Source organism: Lissotriton helveticus, chromosome 3_1 (assembly GCF_964261635.1).
Source record: "Lissotriton helveticus chromosome 3_1, aLisHel1.1, whole genome shotgun sequence".
Taxonomy (NCBI): domain Eukaryota; kingdom Metazoa; phylum Chordata; class Amphibia; order Caudata; family Salamandridae; genus Lissotriton; species Lissotriton helveticus.
In genome coordinates this window covers 1,727,568,208-1,727,582,288 of record NC_136061.1, presented here as the reverse complement: position 1 = coordinate 1,727,582,288, position 14,081 = coordinate 1,727,568,208, and the positions used below count along the sequence as shown (strand labels likewise).

At 47.7% G+C, this 14,081-nt stretch overlaps 1 protein-coding gene across 1 annotated transcript in view; it reads right to left on the bottom strand.

Annotated features, from left to right (window-relative positions):
* MATN1 (matrilin 1) overlaps positions 1–13,560 on the bottom strand; it is a 109,135-nt gene extending 95,575 nt beyond the window's left edge. The window contains exon 1 of the mRNA XM_078682519.1: positions 13,442–13,560. Within this exon, the coding sequence (XP_078538645.1) occupies positions 13,442–13,529 (88 nt within the window). The 5' untranslated portion in view covers positions 13,530–13,560. The remainder of the gene's footprint in view (positions 1–13,441) is intronic.
* Positions 13,561–14,081: the final 521 nt, after the last annotated feature.

Below are 14,081 nucleotides of genomic sequence, written 5' to 3'. Positions count from 1 at the left end.
ATTTTGGGTTGTCTTTACTGATGCTGTACAGAATCAGCAAAAAATAAATGGCAGAGCAAATAGGTCTGAACTGGACAAATCAAAAAAGTAAGGCCTTTTGGCTTTGTACATGATTGTTTACATAGGTCAGAGTTTTTTGAAAACTGAAGATTCCTTGACTTCTTTCCATAAACTCTATAAAAAAATAAGCTTACATTTTGCAAATATTTCCTGAGAAGCTAGGCTTTTAGAAACAAGGTCAAAATTGGAAAACAAATGTCATTTCCATAGAGAAAATTGTTAAACCAAAAAAAAAAAGAGATGTCCTGAGTAATTTTTCTTCTGTGAGTATATGTGGCTTACCCTTGACTTTTCAAGACTAAGGGACTGATTTAAAAGTTGTTGGTAAGGACGCTCCGTCACAACGGCAACAAATTTCAGATGTGGGAACACCAGTAGAACAACCATGGCAGAGACTACTCTGTGTCCGCCATGATTAGACACTCCGACTGCCTGACGGAGGTCAGACTCTATGTTCACCCACCTAATTTAGAGGGGCAAAGAGGTCAGTTTTCACTGCATGTCACTGCCAGAAAAACCCCAGCAGTAAGGGGCAGTGAAAACTGTCTAATGCAACCATTGCGATAAAAATAACTCCTAAGGTGGGGGTGTTTATTTTGAAAAAGAACATCCCACTTAATAAAAAAGAAACGAGTTTGATGCATGGGTCAATCATGTTGACAACGCCAAACGTTAAAATGCATTGACAGGAACCTCCATGAGGGCAATTACAGCTATTGCTTTAGAAATGACAGCCGGCTTGGCAGTCATTTCTAAATTTGAGAGGTGGAGTAATCTCAGCCTGACGGACTTTAATTTATCTGCCATGCCAACGGAAATTACTCCGTCGGCCAATAATAAATGGGGCTCCTAAAGGACAATCCCATTGTGCCTTTGAATGGTTAAAGTGTCACACTTTGGTGGGCCTCGTGCCCTCAGCACATTCATGCCTGTCATACGCAAATCCTTGTTAGTCACTCCTTTGTGTATTCAAAGCCTTCAACCAATACTGCTGTGTACTCAAGCCCTCACCACTCACTCCTCTGGATACTCAAGCCCTCACCAGTCTCTCCTCTGTGTTCTCAAGCACTTACCAGTCAGTCCTCAGTGGCATTCAAGCCCTCACCAGTCACTACTCTGTGTACTCAAGCCCTCACTGGTAACTCCTTTGTGGTACTGAAGCTCTCACTTGTTACTGCTCTGTGGTACTCAACCCCTCACCAGTCACCCCTGTGTATTCAAGCCATCACCAGTCCCTCTTCTGTGGTACTCAAGCCCTCGCCTGTCACTCCTCTGTGTACTCAAGCCATTGCCAGAAACTCCTGTGTGTACTCAAGACCTCACCAATTACTACTCTGAAATACTAAAGCCCTCACAAGCCACTCCTCCGTGTACTCAAGCATCACCAATCACTCTTCTGTGGTACTCAAGCCCTCATTAGGCACTCCTCTGGGTACTCAAGCCCTCACCAGTCACTCCTCTGAAATACTCAAGCACTCACCAGTCACTCCTCTGTGTAATCACGCCCTCGCCGGTCACTCCTCTGTGGTACTCAAGCCCTCATTAGTCACTCCTCTGGGTACTCAAGCCCTCACCAGTCACTCCTCTGAAATAGTCAAGCACTCACCAGTCACTCCTCTGTGCAATCACGCCCTCGCCAGCCACTCCTCTGTGCACTCAATCCCTTATTAGTCACTTCTCTGTGGTACTCAAGCTCACAACAGTCAGTCCTCAGTGGTACTCAAGCCTTCACTAGTCACTCCTCTGAAATACTCAAGCCCTCACCAGTCCATCGTCTGTGTACTCAAGCCCTTACCAATCAATCCTCTGTGGTACTCAAGCCCTCACTAGTCACTCCTCTGTATGCTCAAACCCTCACCAGTAACTTCTCTGAAATACTCAAGCAGTTATCAGTCACTCTGCTGTGCAATCAAGCCCTCACCAGCCACTCCTCTGTGTAATCAAGTCCTCATTAGTCACTACTCTGTGGTACTCAAGCCCACACCAGTCAGTCCTCAGTGGTACTCAAGTCCCCACTAGTCACTCCTCTGTGTGCTCAAGCCCTCACCAGACATTCCTCTGAAATACTCAAGCCCTCACCAGACCCTCCTCCATGTACTCAAACCCTCACCAGTCACTCCTCTGTGTACTCAAACCCTCACTAGTCACTCCTCTGAAATACTCCAGGCCTCACCAGTCACTCTTCTGTGCAACTAAGCCCACACCAGCCACTCCTCTCTGTACTCAAACCCTCACCAGTCACTCCTCTGAAATACTCCAGCACTCACCAGTCACTCCTCTGTGTACTCGAGCCCTCGCCAGTCACTCCTCTGAAATACTCAAGCACTCACCAGTCACTCCTCTGTGCAATCAAGCCCTCACCAGCCACTCATCTGTGTTCTCAAGTCCTCATTAGTCACTCCTCGGTGGTACTCAAGCCCACACCAGTCAGTCCTCAGTGGTACTCAAGCCCTCACCAGTCCCTTCTCTGTGTACTCAAACCCTCACCAGTCACTCCTCTGTTTTACTCAAGCCCTCACCAGTCTCTCCTCTGTGGTACACAAGCCCTCACCAGTCTCTCCTCTGTGGTACTCAAGCCCTCACCAGTCACTCCTAAGTGGTACTCAAGCCTCACCAGTCTCTCCTCTGTGGTACTCAAGCCCTCACCAGTCACTCATCAGTGGTACTCAAGCCCTCACCAGTCTCTCCTCTGTGGTACTCAAGCCCTCACTGGTCTCTCCTCTTTGGTACTCAAGCCCTCACCAGTCTCTCCTCTGTGGTACTCTAACCCACACCAGTCACTTCACTGTGTACTCAAGCCTTCACCAGTCACTCATCTGTGTACTCAAGCCCTCGCCAGTCACTCCTTTGTGTACTCAAGCCCTCGCCAGTCACTCTTCTGTGTACTCAAGCCCTCGCCAGTCACTCCTCTGTGTATTCAAGCCCTCACCAGTCACTCATCTGTGTACTCATGTCCTCACCAGTCACTCCTCTGTGTACTCAAGCCCACACCAGTCACTCCTCTGTGTACTTAAGCCCACACCAGTCACTTCACTATGTTTACTCAAGCCCTCACCAGTCACTCCTCTGTGTACTTAAGCCCACACCAGTCACTTCACTATGTTTACTCAAGCCCTCACCAGTCACTCCTCTGTGGTACTCAAGCCCACACCAGTGATTTCACTGTGTACTCAAGCCCACACCAGTCACTTCACTGTGTACTCAAGCCCTCACCAGTCTCTCCTCTGTGTACTCAATCCCTCACCAGTCACTTAGCTGTGTTACTCAAGCCCTCACCAGTCACTTCTCTGTGTACTCAAGCCCTCACCAGTCACTCCTATGTGCACTGAAGTCCATATCACAGTCACACCTCTAGGATAGTCAGACCCTTATCAAAATTGCGCCTTTGTGGTACTTAAGCCCTCATCACATTTACTCCTCTGTGGTACTTAAACCCTCATCCCAGTCACACCTGTCTGGTACCCAAAACCCTCATCCATCATTCTTCTGTTATACTAAAACCCTCATCACAATAACACCTCTGTGAAACCCGAGCCCTCATCACAGTCACACAGCTGAGATACTCAAATTCTTATCACAGACACACCATACGTCTCTCAACCCCTCATCACAGTCACACATGTGTAATACTCATACTTTCATCACAGTCACAACTCTGACATACTTAACCCCAGTTCAGTCATTTCTCTATGATACTAAAACACTGATCACAATCTCTCCTTTCTGATACTTATTCACTCAATCACAGACACACCTCTGCAACACACAGACCCTCGTCACAGACACACCTACGCAACACACAGACCCACGTCACAGTCACACTTCTGAAACACACAGAGCCTCATCACAGACACCTCTGCAACACACAGACCCTTGTCACAGTCACATCTCTGCAACACACAGACCCTCGTCACAGACACACCTCTGCAACACCAAGCCTCATCACAGTCACACCTCTGCAACACACAGACCCTCATCACAGTCACACCTCTGCAACACACAGACCCTCATCACAGTCACACCTCTGCAACACACAGACCCATATCACAGTCACACCTCTGCAACACACAGACCCTCATCACAGACACAACTCTGCAACACACAGATCCTCCTCACAGACACACCTCTGCAACACACAGACCCTAATCGCACTCACATCTCTGCAACACCAAGCCTCGTCACACTCACACCTCTGCAACACACGGACCCTCGTCACAGACACACCTCTGCAACACACAGACCCTCGTCACAGACACACCTCTGTAACACACAGACCCTTGTCACAGACACACCTCTGTAACCCACAGACCCTCATCGCAGTCACACCTCTGCTACACACAGACCCTCATCACAGACACACCTCCGCAACACACAGACCCTCGTCACAGTCACACCTCTGCAACACACAGACCCTCATCACAGTCACACCTCTGCAACACACAGACCCATATCACAGTCACACCTCTGCAACACACAGACCCTCGTCACAGCCACACCTCTGCAACACACAGACCCTTGTCACAGACACACCTCTGCAACACACAGACCCTTGTCACAGTCACACCTCTGCAACACACAGACCCTCATCACAGTCACACCTCTGCAACACACAGACCCATATCACAGTCACACCTCTGCAACACACAGACCCTCGTCACAGACACACCTCCGCAACACACAGACCCTCGTCACAGTCACACCTCTGCAACACACAGACCCTCATCACAGTCACACCTCTGCAACACACAGACCCTCAGCACAGTCACACCTCTACAACACCAAGCCTCATCACAGACACACCTCTGCAACACACAGACCCTCGTCACAGTCACATCTCTGCAACACACAGGCCCTTGTCACAGACACACCTCTACAACACCAAGCCTCATCACAGTCACACCTCTGCAACACACAGACCCTCATCACAGTCACACCTCTACAACACCAAGCCTCATCACAGTCACACCTCTGCAACACACAGACCCTCGTCACAGTCACACCTCTGCAACACACAGACCCTTATCACAGTCACACCTCTGCAACACACAGACCCTCATCACAGACACAACTCTGCAACACACAGATCTTCATCATAGACACACCTCTGCAACACACAGACCCTCATCACACTCACATCTCTGCAACACCAAGCCTCGTCACACTCACACCTCTGCAACACACAGACCCTCGTCAAAGACACACCTCTGCAACACACAGACCCTCGTCGCAGACACACCTCCGCAACACACAGACCCTCGTCACAGTCACACCTCTGCAACACACAGAGCCTCATCACAGACACCTCTGCACCACACAGACCCTCGTCACAGACACACCTCCGCAACACACAGACCCACGTCACAGTCACACTTCTGAAACACACAAAGCCTCATCACAGACACCTCTGCAACACACAGACCCTTGTCACAGTCACATCTCTGCAACACACAGACCCTCGTCACAGACACACCTCTGTAACACCAAGCCTCACCACAGTCACACCTCTACAACACACAGACCCTCATCACAGTCACACCTCTGCAACACCAAGCCTCATCACAGTCACACCTCTGCTACACACAGACCCTCATCACAGATACACCTCTGTAACACACAGACCCTCATCACAGACACACCTCTGTAACACACAGACCCTCATCACAGTCACACCTCTGCAACACCAAGCCTCATCACAGTCACACCTCTGCTACACACAGACCCTCATCACAGATACACCTCTGTAACACACAGACCCTCATCACAGACACACCTCTGTAACACACAGATCCTCATCACAGTCACACCTCTGCTACACACAGACCCTCATCACAGACACACCTTTGTAACACACAGACCCTCATCACAGACACACCTCTGCAACACAGAGACCCTTGTCACAGACACACCTCTGCAACACACAGACCCTCGTCACAGTCACACCTCTGCAACACACAGACCCTTGTCACAGACACACCTCTGCAACACACAGACCCTCATCGCAGGTGCCCTCCTGTGTGATACTCAGACCAAGTCACATTTCTTTGGAACCTGGATGCTCAGCAAAGTTACTCCTTTGTGACGTCCGGACCCTCAGAGCAGTCTTATCTCTGTGATACTCAAACCTTCTTAACACTCACACCTCAGTTATGTTATGTTATGTTATGTTATGTTATATTTACTTTTGTATAGCGCACGGCTACTCAAAAAGAGTGTCCCGGCGCTTTGAGTAAGGAGGACTAGAGCACAATAACATAACACAGTTAAAAAAAGAAGGAGACAGCGAAAAAGAGGGCAAACCAAATATATGCAGCCTACTGGGTAGTACTCGAACTCTAGTATAGCCACACCTCTGTGCTGAGGGTCTATGTCCCCTAGGGGCGTGGATGTACTGAGATTCACAGTCACACCTCTGTAGTACCAAGAACCTCAGTACAGCCGTACTCCTGCGCTTCCCAGATTCTGAGCAGATCCATGCCTCTGTGAGATGCAGGTACTCCACACCATCACACTCTCTGTGACAATGTAACCATACTCCCAGCCAAACCTCTGTAATGCCTGCTCCCTCAGCACAGCCACACATCTCTTATAGAAAAACTCTACCACTGTGCCTCCAACTCATCCATACCTCTGTAATACTCAGGCTCCCACTTAAGCACGCCCTTGTGAAGCACAAGCTGTGGCACACACACACCTCTGTGATACTCACCTTTGTGAAACCTAGTCCTACAGCACAGTCAAACACCTCCAGAAAATACCACCTCACCCCAAGCACATCCACAACTTCGTGATGTGGGCACTCAGACACAAGCACATCTCTTTAATACACAGACACAAGCTGCCACTGTTATACTAGACACAAGCACGCCTTTGTGATACTCAGACATAAGCCTTCCCTGTTGGTATGCAGCCTGAGACACGCACATCTGCATTATACTCAGAGGATTAGTAGTGCCTGGTTCTGTCTTATTCAGATGGAGCCACACCCACACCTCTGTGACGCTCCCACACAAGCACACACTTATGGCGCACAAAATGTGGCGCACCCACACCTTTATTAGACTTAGAGGTGTAGCTGTACCTGGGTCTGTCACACTCAGACTGAGGTGTCCTCACACCGCTGTGACACTCACCTCTGTAATACTTGGTTCTTCAGCACAGTCACACTTCTGTTAAAGTAATACTTCAGCACACACACTCTCTCCTTAGTCCCATCCACTTCTTGGTGATGCAGAGACACAGACACATTCAACTACTGGGATACTCAGACTCTGTGACACCTCTGTGATACTCAGACACAGGCACAACACTGTGATACTCAGACACAAGCTCAACACTGTGCTACTCAGACACAAACACACCACTTGATACTCAGACTCTGTGACACCTCTGTGATTCTCAGACACAGGCACAACACTGTGATACTCAGACACAAACACACCACTGGGATACTCAGACTATGTGACACCTCTGTGATACTCAGACACAGGCACAACACTGTGGTACTCAGACACAGGCACAACACTGTGATACTCAGACACAAACATACCACTTGATACTCAGACTCTGTGACACCTTTGTGATACTCAGACACAAGCACACCATTGGGATACTCAGGGCAGATTTACCACTTAATCACTCTTCACAGTGCAGCAGCCGTAAATGCTGTGTTGCGTGAAAAGGAGATAGAAGGAGAGCACCATATATAAAGAAATATGGCTCTCTCCTCTCCTTTTCCTAGCCTCCGTGCTGAAATCAGCTGTTGTGTGCACCGAAGACATCTTTGCGCCATAGTGCAAGCCTGTCTCTGTGAGTTTAGCATAGGTTTTGTACTGGAAGGGTAACTTTTCAGCACAAAATATTATGTATGGACTGCCTTTAATCCCTTTCCCTCTTTTTATGTGTGTTTTAAAGTGCAGCACACATACAAAGTTGGAAAAGGAAGGCGATATAAAAGCCTTTCTCCTTCGTTGTGCCTACTTCAAAAGGGCGCAGTTTTCTGATGCTAACCCTGACTACTTTATTTAGTAAATTGGGTTTAGCATCAGAAACATTGGATGGTTGCATGGGAACGCCCATGCTCCACTCATGGTACGCCCCCCCCTTGGTGCTAAGTAATGTAATGCGGCTCTGTGCGCTGCTTTGCGTTACTTTCACGTTATTTCCAGGGATTTGGAAAGTGAACCAGAAAGAAAAAGATTTTGCGCTGATTTGCATCATTTTTGTGACGCAAATATGTCTTAAAATCTGAGTATATCTCCAGCTCAGACTCAAACACAAGCACACCTTTGTGATACTCTAACACAAGCACATCTCTGTGATACTTGTGCACAAGCACTCCTTAGTGAAACTCAGCCACAAGCACACCTCAGTGAAACTCAGGCACAAGCACACCTCTGTGATATTCAGGCACAATCACACCTCTGTGATACTCAGGCACAAGCACACCTCTGTGATACTCAGGCACAAGCACACCTCTGTGATACTCAGGCACAAGCGCACCAGTGTGCTACTCAGACTCTAACAGAACACTGCGATACTCAAGCACAAGCACACCTCTATGATACTCAGGCACAAGCACGCCACTGCGATACTCAGGCATAAGGACGCCACTGTGATACTCATACACAAGCACACCACGTGATACTCAGACTCTAACATAACACTGCTATACTCAGGTGTAAGCATATCTCTGTGATACTCAAACACAAGCCCACTTCTGTGATACTCAGGCGCAAGCACACCTCTGTGATACTCAGGCACAAGCACACCTCTGTGATACTCTGGCACAAGCGCACCAGTGTGCTACTCAGACTCTAACAGAACACTGCAATACTCAAGCACAAGCACACCTCTATGATACTCAGGCACAAGCACGCCACTGCGATACTCAGGCATAAGGACGCCACTGTGATACTCATACACAAGCACACCACGTGATACTCAGACTCTAACATAACACTGCTATACTCAGGTGTAAGCATATCTCTGTGATACTCAAACACAAGCCCACTTCTGTGATACTCAGGCACAAGCACACCTCTGTGATACTCAGGCACAAGCACACCTCTGTGATACTCGGGTACAAGAACACCTCTGTGATACTCAGGCACAAGTACACCACTGTACTACTCAGACTCTAACATAACACTGTGATACTCAAGCGCAAGCACACCTCTGTTATAATCAGGCACAAGCACGCCACTGCGATACTCAGGCACAAGGACACCACTGTGATACTCAGACACAAGCACACCACGTGATACTCAGACCCTAAAATAACACTGCTATACTCAGGTGTAAGCATATCTCTGTGATACTCAGACACAAGCACACTTTTGTGATACTCAGACCCAAGCACACCTCTGTGATACTCAGGCACAAGCACACCTCTGTGATATTCAGGCACAATCACACATATGTGATACTCAGGCACAAGCACACCTCTGTGATATTCAGGCAAAAGCACACCTCTGTGATACTCGGGCACAAGCACACCTCTGTGATACTCAGGTACAAGAACACCTCTGTGATACTCAAGCACAAGCACACCACTGTGCTACTCAGACTCTAACATAACACTGCGATACTCAAGCGCAAGCACTCCCCTGTGATACTCAGGTACAAGCACGCTATTGCGATACTCAGGTGCAAGGACACCACTGTGATACTCAGACATAAGCACACCACGTGATACTAAGACTCTAACACAACACTGCTATACTCAGGTGTATTCATACCTCTGTGATACTCAGACACAAGCACACCTCTGTGATGCTCGGACACAAGCACACCTCTGTGATGCTCAAGCATGCCACTGCAATACTCAGGCACAGGCACACCACAGTGAGACTCAGACTCTAACACAACACTGCGATACTCAAGCGCAAGCAAACCTCTGTGATACTCAGGCATAAGAATGCCACTGCGATACTCAAGCACAAGCCCACCACTGTGATACTCAGATACATGCACACCACTATGATACACAGACACAGACACAACTCTGTGGTACGCAGGCACAAGCACACCACTGTGATATTCAGACTCTAACACAACACTGCGATACTCAAAAGAAGGCACACCTCTGTGATACTCAGGTAAAAGAACACATCTGTGATACTCAGACACAAGCACCCCACTGTGATACTCAGGTACAAGTACACCTCAGTGATACTCAGGCACAATCACACCTCTGTGATACTCCGACACATAGTGTAGGGGTAAAAATTACTATTCCAACTCCAGTGAGTGCAACAGTAGGGTAAGTGATGGATAGTGTAGGGGTAAAAAGTACTATTCCCACTCCAGTTAATGCAACAGTAGGGAAAGTGTTGGATAGTGTAGGGGTAAAATGTACTATTCCTGTCTACCCCAAAAATCATACCAACCCTAAAACAAAAAAATCTCTATTACTTACCTTATAATGCATTGTAATGGCATGCGTTGCAATGGTATGCGTTGTAATGGCATGTATTGTAATGGCATGTGTTGTGATATGCGTTGTAATGGCATGCGTTGTAATGACGCGATGTAAAGGCAGTTGCGTTGTAACAGTTGCGTTGTAAAAGCAGTGGGATGTAATGACTGGGTTGTAATGGATGTTACCCTATATTTAAAATAGGTACAGGGGCTTAAAGTTTTTTTCAGGACCTGCTGCGGGTGGTACCGAAAGTTACATTACTGAACACTGAGGCTGTCTACTCTTGATTCCACCTCATGCCTCTTCCATCCACCATCCTACATCTTTTCTCTTTATCTCACTTTTGTATGTTCTTTTCCGTTCCTATACCTCAGACACTAGTTTTCTGTCTTTCTCTTCCTTCTCCTTTCCCACTTTGCCCCTTTTTTTCTTTGCTGCTGTGGATCAAAATGTGAAGGTGAAAAAAAGTCTTGTCCCCTTAAAAAGTGAGTGTCAGTGCCAGCAACCGGCACAGGTAAAGCACCGGTCATACTAAGACCCACACCCAAGCCTCTGTTATATGGAGATGGAGGCATTTAAAAGCTGATATCTGAAGCCGTGGCCTGTCCAGAGCTTTAAATGGGACGGTACTAACTGTCCGGTACTGAGTACAAGCACTTTTTTTTTTTTTGGGAGGGAGAGAACCGGCACTTCTCAAAAACAAGTAGGTACTCTAGTACAGATCACCTGCATGTCTATTTTTTCTATTTCAAGCACTGCTTGTAACCACATCTATCTCTGCAGCATCAAGGAAGGAACCTCCTGAGCTATATATCTGGTATTTGAACGTTTGATATGCACTTCGCACACAGAACCCTGGCAGGTGCTCAATCCATTCTGTTGTTCTTCCATTTTGTATTACGTGCTTCTCACGTAGCTCACACAGCCCTCAGATGTGATAGGACTGGAGGCTCCTCGCCCCTCCCTCCATCCCTTTACGGTGCTTTATAATAATACCTTCGGTTTCTAAAAATACACATTTTTGTATTCTTCTGGATTGCTTGTACCTTCTCCAGGAGTACCCAGTTCCCTGATAGGGTTCATGGCAAAGCCTCTTGAGGCAGTGGGGCAAGGTGCGGTGGCTAGGCTAACCACATCTGTTCGTCATTCATCCATTATTTCACCCATTGGGCATCAAAGGTTTTCACAGATCTCATTGTGTGCGTTTTTCACGGGCAGTTCGTGCTGTTTTGAATTTCTCCCTTTGCACTCTGGTGATACCTGTTTTCTAGGGCTTATAACGGGACAGCTGAGGTGCATGTGGCAGAACGCAGAAACAATGGCGGGCCCGGGTGAGATGCTCACATCTGGCATGGATAGGTACCAGGTGTGCCAAAGACTGCTGTGGCACCTTCAGACCCTCCAAGCTAGGTGATCTCTCTGACTTGAGCCTTTCGCCTTCAGCAGTAAATGGGTGGGTGCACAACCCGCTGCCGCGGCTGGCTGGGTGTACCACCCACGTGATACCTGGGCATACTCCACCTTCATGTGGGTAGTAGAAGTTCCACCTGACCACATATTCACCTCACGAAGGCAACCATTTTAATTCAAGAACACTGGAGGACTATGCCATACCTGACGTGGGACCCCTCTGAGCTATTTACCCATACACTATGTTCTACGGACTAAGGCACAAGCGATCGTTTTCAGTCTAATCGCATAACAACGCCAGTAGCTGTAATCCATTGCAATTGTGCGGAAATTGAGGCAGACTATACAAAATTATGAGGCAAGAAAAGGCAAATTAGGCGGCATAATGCACATTCTGTAGCAACATTATTCGGCTGTGTTGTTTTCAATTGTGTGGTACTGTTAGGAAGACTTGATTCAATTATGTGGCAAAGAAAAGCAAATTGGGCGGCATAATGCACACTGGCTAATAGTATTATTTGGCTATATTTTTTTTAACACACATTCATACTGTATGAGAGCATTTAACCTAACTAATGCCAACGTAACACTTTAATACAGTAATCAACAACTGAAAGGTGGCCCGTTGACCATTGAAATGCAATATCACTGCAACACCGAATGTGTTGTTTTCTAACTTTTAATCCGTTTGAATTAAAAAATGGCTGAAATCTGCAATTATGAAGCAGATTATGAATTAATTGGCAAGTGCATTAAATACATGATTGTGTAGACAAAAAACGCTTTAGCACAGGATCGCATAATTCCAGGGGTCCGGATTATAACTCAGGTACACTGAGGGGCACGCCCCGCTCCCCTTTGCAATGCCTGTCGACCTGGCTCCGAATGCTGCGAACTTTATCTACATACAGAGTATTCCCTGTTGAGCTAGCAAATGCTTCCAGCTCTCCTTATATCTGCAGTCTACGCCAAGGCGTACAGATAGGTGCACCACTCATCCCTGTAAAAATAAATATTAAATACATAACCAAGTTTACTTCAGATCACACAGAGCGTCAGTGGTGCGCTGAAAGACCCAGGAAAGTATGCATAAGTAAGGCCAGATGTCTGATTTTAAGAAGTAATGCATAGGCAGTCCACTTAAAATTCTCAATTAGCTCCAAAAATGAAAACCTCTACATTTAAGAGTCCAAATTACGACCCTAATGCGATCAGTTTCAAACTATAAACAATGTGATATTTCGAAAAATAAAACGTCCTACTTCCTCGTGCATATGAAGTGCAACAACAGGTGTAACTCTAGCCCAACTCAGTTGGATCTCTTTTTATCGACATTATATGGATGAAAGGCTGCACCTAGATTGTGCAAAGGCGACCTGTTGGGCGCTCACAAAATTCTACAGCAGTGACATTAACCCGCTGAGCTACCTTCCTCCGTAATCGTTATAATCAGAAGCGGAGAAGAGAGACAGGAAGCCGTGAAAGCGGCCAGTGGCGAGGCGTGCCCAGGGGTCCGTGGGCAGCGGGGGTTCAGCACCCGGGGGTCCTCACCTCCTAGCTGAGGGGGTGCTCCATCCGCAGCAGGGTCTAGCAGCAGGAGCAGGGTGGCGAGCAGGCAGGCGCAGACGGTCCCCCTCATGGCTTCAGAGGCTGTAGAGACGGCAGCAGAGTGGCGGGAGACGGGGGTGGCCCAAAGGTCTTAACAAGGTGCCGAGTGCCACCCTCGCACACGTGGGCTGCGCCGGGGAGGGGGCGTCGATACCTGCTCATAAGAACGGCTCAGGGGGTGGGCTTGGCTGTCCCTCCTGGTGCTGAGGGAAGCACCCCCTGCCTGCACGGGGCGCCGAATGTCCAAATATGGGAAGGCTGGAAGAATTTTACGAAAAAATTAGTTTTATGAAGGATCCCCCGGCGAGGTCGCTTAGTGGGCTGGGCGCCTACAGCGGCGACTTGTTAGCCGTCTGCAGGATAGCGACCGTGAAAGCCGACTCATCCTTTCATCCTTCCAGCGCAATTGAAAGGGTATCACCTAATTGAGTAATCTGATATTCATTGTTTAGACAGCAACACGCACTTCGTTTTCTCCCGTGAGCCTTTTAAGTAGACAATATTACTGTTGTGAAATTAAAAGTTGAGATAGCGGGCATCAATCAAAGAAGATCGACTAGTAATGGATAACATTATGTTAATT